Below are 18,176 nucleotides of genomic sequence, written 5' to 3' on the forward strand. Positions count from 1 at the left end.
TGCAATTTGGTGGTCAAAGAGATGTTCTGCCAGATTTTTAAAGTAGGAAAACATAGTTAAAATGTAAAAATAATTTAAAACATAGCTGTCTAGTTAGAAATCTTTCCTCAATACCTTTTTATATTTATTAGGAAAAAGCCAGTTATATATTCTTTATTATTGCAGTCATTGAAATTTTGTTCTCAGGTTTCTTTTTTATTATTATTTTTTATTGATTTGAGAGAGATAGAGAGAGAGAGATAGAAACATTGATGAGAGAGATACATTGATTAGTTGCCTCCTATACACCCCCGACTGGAATCGAACCGCAACCTAGGTATGTGCCCTGAGTGGGAATTGAACCCACGACCGTCTGGTGCATGGGATGATGCTCCAACCAACTGAGCCATACAGGCTCAGTGTATCTATAGATATTTACCATATTAGAATTAAAACAGGAAATTTAATTATTAATTTATTAAAAATAACAATAATAATCTAATTATATGGTAATATATAGACTATTTTTCATGAACAAATAATATTTCCAGAAACCAAAAAATTAATAAGTGAAATTGTTTTACATTTTTGCACATCTCTTTAATATCTGGCTTAATAGAAGACAGGTAAATTTTCATATCTGCTTCAGCATTCAGTTTGTCACAATATGTTGTTTTAGTTGAAATATATGAAGAAAATCCAGCATCATATAGATTTTTAATTAGAAAGAGAATATTTAATGCCTTTTTTAGATAATTGTGGATGTTCTTTGAAATCACATTCAAACTCAACAAGTAGAAATTTCCTAAAGATTACTTGCAATGTCGGATTTGAAACTATTTTGTTACATTAAGATCTATACATTAGAATTCAGAAGATGGTGGCCGACAGGACAGCAGGGAGAGGGAGAGTGTGACAGAGTAAAGAAGCGAGAGGAACGTGTGTGGAAGTGGGTGGTGGGTGCGTGGGTGAGTGAGGGACAGATAGATATCTCAGGAATACCTGGGACTGGCAGATTGGGCTCGCCTGGACGGGTAGCCCTTGCTAACGCCACGGGCACCCCACGCCGGTTTGGCTTTGGCGCGGAAAGCACGCCATCTTGTAGAGGGGAGCGAAGGAGGCCAGGAGTGCTGCCCCACCAACACCCGGACTGACCTCGGGCAGCACCCCCGGACCTGGCCAGGGAGCCGCTTGCCAGCTCTGACCCACGTGGAACCACCACCGTGCCCAAGCAGTGAGCAACGCGGTACCGCGACGTGGGTCCCAGATGACTTCAGTGGGAGCACATCAGACAGACCTCCGGAGGAGCTGAGCCTCTTAACCAGAGCCCAAACCCAGCATCCCAGGATCCCACGCTTCTGGTCCTCAAGCTGTGAGTGCAAGCTACGGGCCCCCACTCCCCGCTCCATCCCTGATACCAATACAGAACCTCAGCCCAGTGTGTCCTACACCCCTGCCCAGACGGAACCCTAGCCAGGTGAGCACCCCTCCCCTGACACTGAGCTCCACGCCAGCTTAGAGCCCTCACAGGGCACAGGGGGAGGGCCCCGCCCCTTGTGCAGACTGAGCACGCTCCACCCCCAGCTTTGCACTCGCTGCCAACTTAGGCAAAGCCTGCACAGGGCCACCCCCCTGCCTCTGGCACAGCCTGAGTGCGCAACGCCGCCAGCTTTGCGCTCTGCTTTCAACTTAGGCAGAGCTCTTGCAGAGCAAGTGCCCAGCCCCTTACACAGACAGAGCGCACTCCGCTGCCAGCCCAGGGAGAGCTCTCAGGGGGTGAGGGCCCCGCCCCTTGCACAGATGGAGCGTGCTCGGCCACCACCTTTGCACTCTGCCACCAACTTAGGCAAAGCCTGCAAAGGGCAAGCGCCCTGCCTCTGGCACAGCCTGAGTGCACTCCGCCACCAGCTTTGCCCTCTGCCTCCAGCTTAAGCAGAGCCCTTGCAGGGTGAGCATCCCACCTCTGGCACAGACTGAGTGCGCCAGCCACTAGCATAGGAAGAGCCCTTCAGGGCAAGTGCCCACAGCCTGGCATAGACTGAGTGTGCTCCGTCAGTAGACGGAAACCTCAAGGGCAAGTGCCCCGCACCCCGACAAAGACAGAGCAGCTCCACCACCAGCACAGACAGACCCTTTGGCTGGGGCATACCCCACTCCGGCACAGACAGAGCTGCAGCCCAGAGTGGACTAGCATCTGGCTGAGACAGAACCTTGAGCCGGTGGGTGCTCTGTCACCAGCACAGACAGAGCCTTCGGCTAGTGCACACCCCGCCCCCAGCACAGACAGAGCTGTCACCTCCGCATGCCCTACCCACAGCCCAGGTCAAAGCTGGTGGCGTGACCTGGTGTGCCAAATCACAGGTCACAGGTCAATGCTGCAAGTGCACTGCCAGAGGGACCTAGGGTAGCATCTTGCCTTAGGGGCTGGAGGAGCACAGCGTACTGCATGCCAGAGGGCTCTGGGCTCTCACAGAGAGTTGCACACTAGGGGTACTGTGCACCGGCCCCCACCAACCCCGAGAAACGGATAATTGAGGGACCAGAACTGTGGGAGAAGGGGATACAACTCAGAGCAGAGACAAAAAAGGTGTGAAACTCAAGGGAGACCCAGTCCCTGGTGCTAGTGAGTCCATGACCATTGCACTGCGAGGGGCCTCAACCCCTTGGACACCAAGCAGGTAGCCCAGGGCCAGAAAGAGACAGCAAAAATGGGGAGACAAAGACATCCCAAAGGAAACAAAAGGAGGAATCACCAGAAAAGGAATTAAATAAAACCGAGGCATGCAATTTGTCAGAAAAAGAATTCAGAATAAGGGTCATGCAATTCATAAACAGGATGGATGAAAAAATCAACAACCTATGTAAGAATCAGGAAGAAATAAAGAGTGATATAGCTACAATAAAAACCTCCACGGAAACTTTCAACAGTAGACTAGGAGAAGCGGAGGACCGAATTAGTGAATTATAAGACAGGGAAGCAAAACGCACCCAATCTGAACTGCAATTGGAGAAAAAAACCAAAGGCAGGAGGAGAGCCTAAGGGAGCTTTGAGACAACATGAAACAAAGCAACATACGTATAATAGGGGTGCCAGAAAGACAAGAAGAGGAGTAAGGGTTAGAAAACCTATTTGAAGAAATAATGTCAGAAAACTTACCTGATTTGGGGAAGAAAAAAAATTACACAAGCACAGAGAGTCCCAAATAAGATGAACCCCAAAAGACCCACACCAAGGCACTTCGTAATTACAGTGGCTAACGTTAAGGACAAAGAGAGAACCTTAAAGGCTGCAAGAGAGAGACAGGAAGTTACTTACAAGGGATCTCCCATTAGATTATCAAATGATTTCTCAACACATCAGGCCAGAAAGGAATGAAAGGAAGTATACAAAGTGATGCAAAGCAAGGGACTGAATCTAAGAATACTCTATCCAGCAAGGCTAGCATTCAAAATTGAAGGGGAGCTCTGACCGGTTTGGCTCAGTGGATAGAGCGTCGGCCTGCGGACTGAAGGGTCCCAGGTTCGATTCCGGTCAAGGGCATGTGCCTTGGTTGCGGGCACATCCCCAGTGGGGGGGGTGTGGGAGGCAGCTGATCAATGTTTCTCACTCTATCCCTCTCTCTTCCTCGCTGTTAAAAAATCAATAAAATATATTTTTTTGAAAATTGAAGGGGAAATAAGGAGCTTCACAGATAAAAAAAGTCTAAGGGAGTTTATCACCACGAAGCCAGCAATGCAAGAAATGCCAAAGGGACTGCTGTAGAAAGAAGAAATAAAAAGGGGAGAAGGAACACAGGCACAAAAAATAAAAATAGCTACAAACAAGTTCCTATCAATAATAACTTTATTATTTTTTTAAACATATTTCATTGATTTTTCACAGAGAGGAAAGGAGAGGGATAGAGAGTTAGAAACATCAATGAGAGAGAAACATCGATCAGCTGCCTCCTGCACAACTCCCACTGGGGATGTGCCTGCAACCAAGGTACATGCCCTTGACCGGAATCGAACCCGGGACCTCTCAGTCCGCAGGCCGATGCTCTATCCACTGAGCCAAACCGGCTATGGCTATCAATAATAACTTTAAACGTAAACGGACTAAATGTTCCAATCAAAAGACATAGAGTGGCTGAGCGGATAAGAAAACATGACCTTCTCCAAATAGCTGCGGCAATCCTGAGGAAGAAGAATAAAGTAGGAGGGATCTCAATACCTGATATCAAGCTGTATTACAAAGTCACTGTTCTGAAAACTGCCTGGTACTGGCACAAGCACAGTCATATAGATCAATGGAATAGAATAGAAAACCCAGAAATCAACCCAAACCACTATGCTCAATTAATATTTGACAAAGGAGGCAAGAACATACAATGGAGTCAAGACAGTTTCTTCAATAAATGGTGTTGGGAAAATTGGACAGATACATGCAAAAAAATGAAACTAGATCACCAACTTATACCATACACAAAAATAAACTCAAAATGGATAAAGGAGTTAAATGTAAGATGGGAAACCATAAAAACACTAGAGGAATCCAAAGGCAACAAAATCTCAGACATATGCCGAAGCAATTTCTTCACCGATACAGCTCCTAGGGCAATGGAAACAAGATAAAGTAAACAAATGGGACTACATCAAAATAAAAAGCTTCTGCACAGCAAAAGAAACCATCAACAAAACAACAAGAAAGCCCACTGCATGGGAGAATATATTTGCCAATGTTATCTCTGATAAGGGTTTAATCTCCAACATTTACAGGGAACTCATACAACTTAACAAAAGGAAGACAACCCAATCAGAAAATGGGCAATGGACCTAAATACTTTTTTGAAAGAAGACAGAAGGAAGGCCAAGAGACATATGAAAACATGCTCAAAGTCACTAATCATCAGAGAGATGCAAAGCAAAATGACAATGCAATACCTTTTCACACCTGTCAGAATGGCTATCATCAACAAACGACAAGTGCTGGTAAGGATGCGGAGAAAAAGGAACCTTTGTGCGCTGTTGGTGAGAATGCAGACTGGTGCAGCCACTGTGGAGAACAGTATGGAGTTTCCTCAAAAAACTAAAAATGGAACTCCCATTTGACCCAGTGATCCCACTTCTAGGAATATATCCCAAGAAACTAGAAACACCAATCAGAAAGGAGATATGCACCCCTATGTTCATAGCCGCACAATTTACAATAGCTAAGATTTGGAAACAGCCTAAGTGCTCATCAACAGATGAGTGGATTAAAAACTATGGTACATCTACACAATGGAATACTACACTGCTGTAAAAAGGTAGGAACTCCTACCATTTGCATCAGCATGGATGGTCCTGGAGAGCATTATGCTAAGCAAAATAAGCCAGTCAGAGAAAGATAAATATCACATGATCTCACTCATTTGTGGAATATAATGAACAACATAAACTGATGAACAAAAACAGATCCAGAGACAGGGAAGCATTGATCAGATGCTCAAACCTCAGAGGGAAGGTAGGAGAGGGTGGAGGTAAAGGGGAGAGATCAACCAAAGGACTTGTGTACATTCATATAAGCCTAACCAATGGACACAGACACCAGGGGGGTGAGGGCATAAGTGTGTGGGGGGAGTGCAGGGAGGCAGTGTGGGGATAAGGACACATATGTAATACCTTAATCAATAAAGAAAAAAAAAAGATCTATACATTAAAAGTCATTGGTCCCTTCCTATCTTATACTTTGAATGGATCTTTTATCCACATCTGATTTTGAATCATCATGCATTGGTCATTTGGAAAATATTTATTTACTAAGTTATGCAGACCTTCCAGATGTTGACACATTTCATTATACAATATCAAAAAATCACATTCATTACTATCACCACTGATCTCAACAGTCTTTAAGTATTAGAAGCTGTCCTCATGCTCACAGTAGCAGAAGTGTTTTCCAAAATTCTAATTTTTGCATGAAACCCAAGTTTTAGAATTTATAACAAATACTGTTATTTGTTACCCTTGAAAATGATGGTTTTCATTTTTGAGAAAAGTCTACTATGTACCCAAGTGTGAATAACTATTGTTTGTCTACCTTTATCTCTTTGTGCTTTGGCTTTTCCCCCCACTGAGTAAAGGCTTTCACTTCACTGCACCTGCTGTCTCTTTTGCTGCCACCTCTGCTATTTGCAGCTTTTTTCAACTTTCTTGTCTCTTGTTACTTCTTGATTTCACTCAGAAAGCCCACATTTTTATAAAGATCAGCTAATCAGAGTGGTTCTGGTTGCCAAACCAACCAAACACAGTGTATAGGGCCTTTTTTTTTTTTTTGAGTATTTAACTCTCTGCTGTGTTTGTTGCTGCTTACTATTCAAAAGTGTTTACCAATCAGAACAGTACTTGATCCTTGTGAACACCAGAGGCTAGTCTTTGAATAAATGAGGTTTTACTGTACTGTTAAGGTAATTGTGATTTGTAGTTGTGATTTTGGTCAATGTACAATTCATTTTTTATCATTATTTATACACATACTGAGGATCTCTATTTTTAAAAGTCTCATCTCTCTGGATTTCTATTTTTTAAATTCTCATCTTCTACAAAGAATGAAAAAATAATAGAACAACAACTTCTGGATCAACTGAGTGGAGAACCAACAAAACTTAACCTGTCAATGACTTCTTCAGCTAAGGAAATTTGTGGAGATGGGCCAGATGCCAGGATACCAGAAAAGAGACCATATACTGTACCGTTTGATGCTCGTTTGGGACGTTATATTTATATCCCAGAAAGATCAGATGCCAGGAAGGTAAAGTCAAAACATTAATCTCAGATTTTAAGATCTTAAAATATTATATGTAATGAAATATCACAGTATATTTGTACAGTCTCAGCACATAGTTTGGTTTCTGTTTGATTTTATGGACTTTTGTGTATTCTCTTTTAATCATGTAATGCTTTTTAATAAAAAAAACAAATAGAATATATAGTTATATTTAGAAGGAATAGTTGAAGGTAATATCTACATTCATCAAGGAGAAAAAGCTATCCTTTGCCATCATAGTTTTAGTCATGATTAATAAGTCTGATATCTTCATGAATTTTTTTCTTTCTTTTAACCACACCAAGTTGAGATGAGGTTGGAGGGTATTTATTTTTACTTACTTGGTTTGTCTTACTATTTTCCAAATGACATTTATGTATTACTCAGTCTTGCCAAGCTGACACTTCAAGATTGTATAAAGATCTGTATCAACTTTTCTTTTAATATACATATTTTTTAATTTCAGAGAGGAAGAGAGAGGTAGAGACAGATAAAAACATCAATGATGAGAGAAAATCACTGATTGGCTGCCTCCTACTGGGGATCAAGCCCACAACCTGGGCATATGCCTTGATCGGGAACCAAACTGTGACCTCCTGGTTCATAGGTCAATGCTCAACCACAGAGCAACATCAGCTGGGCTGAACTTTTGGTTTTTTATTTACTTATGAATATGTGTGTAGTAAATATATGCACACACATTTCTCTTAAAAAATCATCAAGTTGCCGAACCGGTTTGGCTCAGTGGATAGAGCGTCGGCCTGCGGACTGAAGGGTCCCAGGTTCGGTTCCGGTCAGGGGCATGTACCTTGGTTGCGGGCACATCCCCCGTGGAGGGCGTGCAGGAGGCAGCTGATCAATTTCTCTCATTGATGTTTCTAACTCTCTATCCCTCTCCCTTATTCTCTGTAAAAAATCAATAAAATATGTTTAAAAAAAAAATCATCAAGTTATCTCTACATGGAAAAGACTAGCAGACTCATGAATTTGGCTTCTGTTAATTTTATGGAGATGATTTGTTTGAGATCTATGTGATGGTTATAGTCAAAGGGATAAGAAATATGCTAGGTGTCATAGACTTTGCAATCAGGCAGGCTTGGGGTGAACACTAGCTCTATTGCATAGGCCTGCATATGACTAAACCTGTGGGAGCCCCAGGTTCCTTATATGTCAGAATGGGGGAAACATGGGTGTGTGTGGAGGATTTAAATGAGATGATGACTCTGAAATTGCCTAGTACATTGTGTCCTCAATAGATGTCCATGGAGTGCCTTTACTATGGTCCAGATTCAGTACCTCAGAGTGATTAAGAAAGACAGATGTTATTCTCTGTGGTTTTCAATCTTGAGTGATTGAATTAAAAAATGAAATCATTGTTATTATTAATTTCAGTTTTACTTTGTAGGATCATTGACATTTTTCTTATGGTTGAATATATGGTACCTTTTTATAGAACATTTAGGAAGAAAGATAAATTCTTCACATAATTCATGTTGTCTGTATTTTCAGTTTAATACTTACATATCAAGTCATCTATATTTTATTTTCTGTTTTTTATATTGGCTAGTTATGTGAAAGTATTTCCGGTTCCATTTTTTTATTTTTAAAAAAATAACATTTGGGTGTTTTTTTTAATTACAAAAGTTGCACATACTTATTCTCTCCCTCTCTTGGTCTCTGTATTTTATTTATTTTTAAAATATATTTTTATGGATTTTAGAGAGAGAAGAAGAGAGAGGGATATAGAGGTAGAAACATCAATGAGAGAGTGACATTGATTGGCTGCCTTCTGCATGTGCCCTGATTGGGAATTAAACCAGTGACCTCTTGGTTCATGGGTTGATGCTCAACCATTGAGCCACACCAATCAGGCTAGGGGTACACATATCTTTACAAATAGTATACAGGTAAATAAAAGAAAAAGTACTAATATTATGTACTAACTTAATATGAAAAAAAGAAGAAAAACTCATTTGTCTCAGTAGATACCAAAAGTTGATCTGGTGAAATACAAAATTGAATCTTGATTTAAACCTAAAATATAATAGAGATTTCTAACTTTTTAAACATTGAAATATGATATAATTAAAAGCAAAAGCCAATGCTGTACATACTAAAAAGGCACTTTGGAAAGAAAAAAATTACAAAGGCGGTCCCGGTCATTATTTAGGTTTAGTATAATACCGCCAATGCGGATGAAAACCTACCATAATTTATTGATTATTGACATAATTGTATACTAAGAAAACCAACTGAAATATCCTTAAGAGATATATTTAAAAACCTTCTGGAATATCCAGATTCACAAAAGTAGAATACTTGTAAAATTGTAAAATCTTTTTTTTCCCGAGAAGGCATTACATTTAACAACTTATTATTTTATTGATTTTAGAGAGAGAGAGAAGGGAGAGAGAGAAAGAAATATCAGTTTGTTGTTCCACTTATTTATGCATCATTGGTTGATTCTTGTATGTTTCTTGACCAGGGACAGAACCATAACCTTGGTATATCAGGATGATGCTCTAACCAACTGAGCTACACAGCCAGGCCAAATTACATTTTTTAAAAAAATATTTTATTGCTTTTTTACAGAGAGGAAGGGAGAGAGATAGAGAGTTAGAAACATTGATGAGAGAGAAACATCGATCAGCTGCCTCCTGCACACCTCCTACTGGGGATGTGCCCGCAACCAAGGTACATGCCCTTGACTGGAATCGAACCTGGGACCTTTCAGTCCGCAGGCCGACGCTCTATCCACTGAGCCAAACCAGTTAGGGCTAAATTACACTTTTTTGAGTCACAAAATTTCTGTGCATAACCCCTTTTCAGTCTTACTATGATATAATCTCTCATGTCACCAGCTTTGTAGGCCTTTCTTTCCCAAAATGAGCTAATTCTTAGGAATGATTTTCCTTCTGATCGGCCTTAAGGTCTCTCTGTTATATCAAAGGTCCTTCAGGGCAGTGCCTGTTCTTGAGAGCCCAACTAACAATGTTCACATTATAGTGTTATTTAACAATGTTCGAGGCACATTATCTTTTTAACCTAAAAAGTTTAAAGTTTCTAAATTCCCTAGGGAAGTTGATAGATGTTATGGGCTCAGGAAAAGAGAATAAAGCAGGTAGCAATATGGCTTTTACTCCAGGACTAGGAGCCTGTGCTTTGCTGTTTTTTGTTTTAATCTTTTTTTCTCCTTCCTCTTAAAGAAGACCCTTTAACATTTCATATTATATTGGTTTGGTGGTGGTGATCTCCTTTAGTTTTTCCTTGTCTGGAAAGTTCTATCTGTCCTTTGATTCTAAATGATAGCTTTGCTGGGTAGACTAATTTTGGTTGTAGGTCCTTGCTTTTTTTATTTTATTTTATTTTATTTTATTTTTATTTTTAAAATATTTTTTACAGAGAGGAAGGGAGAGAGATAGAGAGTTAGAAACATCGATGAGAGAGAAACATCGATCAGGTGCCTCCTGCACACTCCCTACTGGAGATGTGCCCACAACCAAGGTACATGCCCTTGACCGGAATCGAACCCGGGACCATTCAGTCCACAGGCCGACGCTCTATCCACTGAGCCAAACCGGTTACGGCTGTAGGTCCTTGCTTTTTATCACTTTGAATATTTCTTGCCAATCCCTTCTGGCCTACAAAGTTTTTTTTGAGATATCAACTGACAGTCTTATGGGAGCTCCCTTGAAGGTAACTAACAGCTTTTCTCTTGCTGCTTTTATTTTATTTATTTATTTATTTATTTATTTTTTTAAATATATTTTATTGATTTTTTACAGAGAGGAAGGGAGGAGAGATAGAGAGTTAGAAACATCGATGAGAGAGAAACATCGATCAGCTGCCTCCTGCACATCCCCCACTGGGGATGTGCCCGCAACCCAGGTACATGCCCTTGACCGGAATCGAACCTGGGACCTTTCAGTCCGCAGGCCGACGCTCTATCCACTGAGCCAAACAGGCTTCGGCTATTTATTTATTTATTTATTTTAAATAAATATATTTTATTGATTTTTTACAGAGAGGAAGGGAGAGAGATAGTCAGAAACATCGATGAGAGAGAAACATCGATCAGCTGCCTCCTGCACATCTCCTACTGGGGATGTGCCTGCAACCCAGGTACATGCCCTTGACCGGAATCGAACCCGGGACCCTTGAGTCCACAGGCCGACGCTCTATCCACTGAGCCAAACCGGTTTCGGCTCTTGCTGCTTTTAATATTTTTCTCTTGTATTTAACATTTTGCATTTTAATTATAATGTATACTAGAGGCCTGGTGCACGAAATTTGTGCACAGGTGGGGGTTGTCCCTCAGCCCAGCCTGCACCCTCTCTAATCTGAGACCCCTGTGGGATCGGACCTAAACTGGCAGTCAGACATCCCTCTCACAATCTGGGACTGCTGGTTCCTAACTGCTTGCCTGCCTGCCTGCCTAATCACTCCCTAACCACTCCCCTGCCTGCCTAATCAATGCCTAACTGCTCCCCTGCTGGCACGATCACCCCCAACTGCCCCTCCTGCTTGCCTGTTCATCTCCAACTGCCCTCCCCCGCTTGCCTGATCACCCACAACTGTCCTCCCCTGCCGGCCATCTTGTGGTGGCCATCTTGTGATCACATGGGGCGGCCATCTTGTGTGAGGGTGTGATGGTCAATTTGCATATTACCGCTTTATTATATAGGATTGGTGTAGGCCTCTTTGGGTTCATCTTGTTTGGGGCTCTCTGTGTTTTCTGGACTTGTATGTCTTTTTTCCTTCATTATTTTTTTTACATAGGCTTTCAATTCCTTGCACACACTGTTCTCCTTCTGTCACCCCAATGATGTGAGTGTTGGTATACTAGTACTTGAAGTTGTCCTAGAGGCTCCTTAGACTATCCTCGTTTTTTGGATTCTTTTTTTCTTTTTGCTGTTCTGCTTGGGTGTTTTCTGCTTTCTTATCTTCCAAATCTCTGATTTGATCCTCTGCTTCATCTACTCCACTGTTGATTCCCTGTAATATATTCTTCATTTCTGACTGGTTCTTTTTTATGGTTTCTTATTCTACTTTATGTTTCCTATATCTTTGCTGAAGTTCTCACTAAGTTCATCTACTCTCTGCTAAGTTAATTGAATATCCTTATAACCAGTGTTTTGTACTCTGCAGCTAGTAGGTTGTTTGTCTCCATTTTGTTTAGTTCTTTTTCTGGAGTTTTGTTCTCTTCTTTCATTTGGGACATGTTTCTTTGTCTCCTCATTTTGGCAGTCTCCCTGCATTTCTATATATTAGGTAGAGCTGCTATACCTCCCAAGCTTGGTAGAGTGGCCTAATATACTAGGTGTGCTATGGCACAACCTCCCTGATCACTCAAGCTGGGCACTTGAGGTGCACTCCCCCATATTGGCTGTGTATATCCTCTTGTAGTTGAGCCTTGATTGCTGTTGGTATATCACTAGGAGGGATTTATCCCCAGGCCAAAGAGCTGCAAAGACTGGCTGTGACCACTGACCTCTGACCACAGTGGAGGATTAGCTGTGCAGGGGCTCACCCCATAGAGCACAACTTATTTCAGCAAGTCTCTGGTGTCTGCTGAGTCTGTCCCTTGAGTGTGTTGCTTATGGAGGTGGTTGGGTGGTTGTGCTTCAATGTGGTCTGAAGCTGTCCACTGGGAGTGCTGGCTCTGGGGACTCTGGGAAGTGCAGGCCAAGGTCAGCTGCTGCCTGTGTTCTGCTGGGGACCATTCGGCATTGGCTACAAAGTGTTCTGCCAATGGCTGCTACTTGTGCTGGACTTGGAGTTGCCCAGGCAAGGCCATGGTGTGAACCAAGGCCAGCTGCTGCTAGTGCCATGCCTGGAACCAGTGAGAGGTATGGGGCTTGTTGAGGCCAGATGCTGCTTGTTTGAGAGATTTTAGGAAAATCTGAAACATGAGCCAAGACAGACCATTTGTATGGAAAAGCCACTGGGAACAGCTTGGGTGGGTCTGAAAATTGGGTGGGCATGTCCTCAGAGAATCACCAAGGTGGGGCAAACAGTGTGAGCCAGGTTGATGGAGTCTCAGATATGTCACCCAACTGTGGGCTCTGCAGGGGAAGGGGCTTATCAAAAGAGCAGTGGCTTCTGGCAGCACCTCTGTCTGGGAAAAGCTGCCTTGCAGATCTTACCCTGATGCTGGACAATTCAGTTCCTTTCTGTAACATCTCTGGTGTCTTTCAAGCTGCTGCCGTAGGGCTTGAGCTCAGAGGGAATAAGTATGAGTGAATCTTTGTGTGGTCTATTTAAGAGGAACTGCTTGGGACTCCAGTAGCCCTTCATCTCACTTAGCCTCAATACCTGCTGGTTTTTATAGCTGGAAGCTATGGGGACTTCTCTTCCTGGAATGGAACCCTAGGATGGGAGGACTGGGAGCCCTTGCTCCTTAGGGGAGACCTCTACAGGCAAGATATCCCTCCCAATTTTGATCTACCATACATGGATATGGGACCAGCCCATTATGCATCTCCACCCCTTCTAGCAGTCTTGATGTAGCTTCTTTAATTTAGTTCTGTAGTTTAATTGTAATTTTGATGTGATTGTGGGAGGAGGTGAGTGTTGCTGCCATCTTGACTGACAGCCTCATGTTATAATACTTATAATAATTTATATTAATAAATTGCATGTATCCTGTATGGTTTTATTATTAACCTTTTTTGAGAAATTACTCTGAGATTTGGTTACAAAGAGGTGGTGAAAATAAATATTTGGTAACAGAAACTAGAATAAAAGTATAAAGGCAATTTCTAATTCATTGTTGTTATTTTCCAAGCTCATTTTTTTGAGAAGTTAAGGTTCATTGTCAATAGAAGCATGTTATAATATAGAAAGTTCTCAGGTTAGCTCATGAGCATTTAATTATTCTATGAGACATAGTAAATATGTCACTTAGAGTACTAACTCAGCTATGCCTAACCACCACATGTAAAGTGTGAATAAATACATTTGGATTTCCAAATTGAGAACATGTTGACTTAGCAGTGGAGTGGCGATGGCTCTGGATTTCTTCATTTGGTGGATTTGGATTGGAGGGGGATGCAGACCCTGAACAACACCATAATTTTCCAAGTGTTCAGAACTGGGAAGGTTGATGGGGTGTAAAACAGTTGCCTCCTATTGCACTATGTATGGGCTTTGCACTCATTGGGGAGTTCCTATGCTGTGATTTTTTAGTCTTTGCTTTCATAAAAATGAGTCCAAATAGTATTAAAAAGAATAGTATTTTCCATGAAGCTGTAGTTAAAGATAGAACTTTTTAGAAGAGGAAGAGCTATATAGATTCTGAAAGAAGTATGTGTTCATGAAGCACAATAGTATTGTGAAATGAAAGTTGATATTTTTTGGGGGGCAATGCATATTTTCAGCAATTGGATATTTTAAGAGTACTTATTTAATAACCTCTTAAGACATTTTGAGTAATAAGATAAAAATAGACATTTAAAAAATCATTTTTTGTTGTTGGGTGGGGGAAATTACTTGTAAGGTCTACACAAGTCCTTCTATGTACTCTCTGGATCGAGTAGTTGCTGGATTTCGAACACGAAGTCAAATCCTGCTGGGTCACATAGAAGAACAAGATGAAGTCCTCCACTGCCAATTTTCTGATAACAGTGATGATGAAGAATCAGAAGGCCAAGAGAAATCTGAAATTAGGTATGTGAAATCTGAAATTAGGTATGTTAAATATATACTGGTTTAATAAACATATTATAATTTTATGATGCAATAAATATATACAAATGGAGGGTTTTTTATTAAAATGTATCTTTTCTATTGAAATAACAGTAGGTAGTTTTTGATAAATGTGCTGTCAACTAATGCATTATGAAACCAGTGTTTGAACACAGTCATCAGTCTTAAATTGAAAAATAATTTTGCTTTTAGAGCTTATATATTTATTGGATATTAATTTTCAGGGAGAATGTTTTTGAATTTCCTGATTCTGCTGCTACAGTGGCAACAAATATAATGAATTTCCCACTAGGCCCAACATGGATGGGAATATTAGTAAAATTCTGTTTATTTTATATAATTAATAATTCTTTTAACATTATAGTCACTTTTGGGGGAAACTAATTTGAGGGCAGATTAGCAAACACTAACAGACAAGTTACCTTTGATCCTGATCTTTGTTTTTTTAGACATAGAAATCACTCATGGATTCAGAAGCCAGACTCTGTTTGTTCTCTTGTTGAATTGAATGATATTCATGATCAAACACAAAAGTCAAGTTTGGGGAATGAAGGTACACAGATTTTAAGTAATTTATATCTAGTGTTTATAAGACACTTCTCTTTTTCTTCAGTCAATAATTTAAGAAGCATCTAGGAATTCTCAATGATGGGAACTTGGTAGGAGTGTTTTTCTCATTGGTAGAACTTTGTATGTTCTGTGCTCTACTTCAAAAACTATAGTAGGAAATTTTAACTAGTTTATATTGGCCTATGAGTGGTTAAAGCACAAAAAGTAAGAGTATAGAGAATATAAATAACATGATAAATAAGCCCTATACTATGAAAATAGTCTTTTTAAAGAGGCTATGCATATAATATTTAACAAAAACTTACCTATATGTCACAAATAAAACTTAAATAAGTTAAAAAATGTGTAAGTAATATAGATAAGTACTAGTGAAATTGCCACTCTTGAACTGTTTGTTACTGATCTACAACCAGGAAAGAAACTTATGCCAGAATGTAAATCAGTGCACTAGCTCCTTCACTGAGGAAGTCTCCCTGTGAAAAGAAAGATAAGCTGAGCCCTGGCCGGTTTGGCTCAGTGGATACCTGCGGACTCAAGGGTCCCGGGTTCGATTCCGGTCAAGGGCATGTACCTTGGTTGCGGGCACATCCCCAGTGGTGGCTCTCTCCCTTCCTCTCTGTGGAAAATCAATAAAATATATTTTTTTTTAAAAAGAAAGATACTCCCTTCCTCTCTGTGGAAAATCAATAAAATATATTTTTTTTAAAAAGAAAGATACGCTGAACTTATCTTAAATGGTGACATAGTTGTTCCAGTGTAAGTAAGAACAAAACAGTGCTGGCCCACACTCTAATAATCTGGTGTGGACTAGATTCTTTTATTACTAGAAGACTAAAATAATAGGAAAAATTCAACCCTATACCCACCTGGAGATTTTATACCTTTCTTAAATAACTCAAGTAAAAACTCAAATTGCAGAATATCTAAGGGCAATGAAAAACTGTATCAGAACCTATGGGATATGACTGAAGCATATAAAGACTTACTGTAAGCTAGAAAACTAAAGTCCCAATTCCCGGGTATTTTTCCTTGTTTTCCTTACCTGTTTCTGTCCCTTCCTCTGCTACCTCTAGACACCTTCCGTGTTCACTTTTCTTTTTTAGTTCCATTTCTGTTGAATATTTTATAAGCAGATAGTTTTATTTTCTAATTTTGTTTCTCTTATTTTAAAGATTTAAAGATTGAATGTCTTCAGGAGAGTCAAGAGTTGAATTTGCAAAAATTAAGGCATTCAGAACTCATACTTACTGAAGCTAAACAAAAAATAAGAGAACTTACAATTAACATCAATATGAAGGAAGATCTGATTAAAGAATTAATGAAAACAGGTAATAGTAGCCTATGAACCAGCTAATACAAGAAAGAAAAGCTTCTAAAATTGTTTCTGATGTGTAACATTTACTTTAGTTTTTGATGCTCAGGACACTTCACTGTAGCTTGGCATTTGGTATAACAAGGTGTGTTTGAAAGCCAATATGTGGAGGTTAGTTATTAAAAGAACTTTGTTATATTGGGATTCATCTATGAATTTTTCTAACCGGTGTGCTTTCTGTGCTGTGTTGAAACTCTGTGGCACTTAACTTTTTGGCCACTTTCAAAAAAACATTATACTAGGCATTTGGAAATATGTTTGGGATGTTTTTCTAACTCGTTTTAATAACTTTATTTTAAATTATTTTTGGATATTTCATTTTTAACAGTAATCATAAACTTAATATTTTCACTGTAGTTAATTATTATTTCTCTAAAGATATAAGGAGTTATTCTTGAAAGCTTTTCTCTTGAGCGAGCCAAGCTTTTACTTCTTACTTTTAGTCTCAAATTTCTGCCAGGTTGGATGTATGTGCCACACCTTCTCCTTATCCTCACCTACATTAGGCTTTTTGCACCCTCCCCTCCCCCAAATATACTCAAGGTATGAGCCTTGACTACTTTGAAATTCAGTTAAGAATTAGAGGAATAAGAGACACTAGCGTTTCTTTTCCCCAATTCCAATGAAAAACAACTCCGGTCACATTTAGGGGAACTGAAGGAAATATTATCCTTCTTTTCTTTAAGCCCCAGGCTATAGTCACACCCAAACTACATGAATTATGATGGGTCCCAACTCCTCTTCCTGTTTTCCTACTTTCCCCTCTTTCCTGCAAACTTGCTTTCTGGCTGACGGTCCTCCTTTCTAAACCGCCTCACCCTGCTCCTGTCCCAAAGCATTTCCTTCCTTATTCCTAGCGACCTGTGTGCTGTGCATCACCCCAGCTCCAGTCTCCCAATGTCTAATTGAGTTTGACCATCTTCCTTCCTCACAGGCAGGATCACTGCCAGTAGAACTCTCTTAGGAGTATCCAAGAACTGATTTAGGGGTTTAAATAGCTTCTCCGTCCCCAAGATTTCAGGGTACTGCCTGTGGAAGTTGAGGATATTTACCCTTCTGGTTATCCCACCATGGGGTATCCCATCCTGGATGCCTTCATATAGAGCAGCGGTTCTCAACCTGTGGGTTGCGACCCCTTTGGGGGTCGAACGACCCTTTCACGGGGGTCGCCTAAGACCATCGGAAAACACATAATTACAATTGTTTTTGTGATTAATCACTATGCTTTAATTATGTTCAATTTGTAACAATGAAAATACATCCTGCATATCAGATATTTACATTACGATTCATAACAGTAGAAAAATTACAGTTATGAAGTAGCAACAAAAATAATTTTATGGTTGGGGGTCACCACAACATGAGGAGCTGTATTAAAGGGTCGCTGCATTAGGAAGGTTGAGAACCACTGATATAGAGGATACCTGAACTTACACAGAGAAGGTTCTCTTCTTACTCATTATAACCACGGACAGTTTGGAGCTTTCCAAAGGACCCTCAGAGATGGTGACTAGCAAGAGGGTCAGTGTGTGCTTACTTTTCAAAGGTGCCTCAATGAAGATTTCTCCTGAATAGCAACTACTTCAGACAACAATAACAGTGACTCTACTGTATTTCATCAATTCTAATACACATTTTTCACACTTTAATATCTCTAAAATCAGGATGTATGTTATAATCATTGGCATCTTAACATATTATCATGTCATTGGTTCATTGGCACTGTACCTTTTTTCTTAGTTCATAAAATAAGGTGTGTTG

At 40.3% G+C, this 18,176-nt stretch overlaps 1 protein-coding gene across 4 annotated transcripts in view; it reads left to right on the forward strand.

Moving 5' to 3' along the window:
* Nucleotides 1-18,176, forward strand: part of KIF27 (kinesin family member 27) — a 68,738-nt gene that overhangs the window by 18,856 nt on the left and 31,706 nt on the right. For 2 of the 4 annotated variants that reach the window (XM_023763633.1, XM_006100013.3), the window contains exons 5-8: nt 6,548-6,751; nt 14,265-14,434; nt 14,923-15,026; nt 16,216-16,371. In XM_023763633.1, the coding sequence (XP_023619401.1) occupies nt 6,548-6,751; nt 14,265-14,434; nt 14,923-15,026; nt 16,216-16,371 (634 nt within the window). The remainder of the gene's footprint in view (nt 1-6,547; nt 6,752-14,264; nt 14,435-14,922; nt 15,027-16,215; nt 16,372-18,176) is intronic. The other 2 variants (XM_023763632.1, XM_023763634.1) reach the window with 2 other exon arrangements.

Source organism: Myotis lucifugus, unplaced genomic scaffold (genome assembly GCF_000147115.1).
Source record: "Myotis lucifugus unplaced genomic scaffold, Myoluc2.0 scaffold_295, whole genome shotgun sequence".
Classification (NCBI taxonomy): Eukaryota; Metazoa; Chordata; class Mammalia; order Chiroptera; family Vespertilionidae; genus Myotis; species Myotis lucifugus.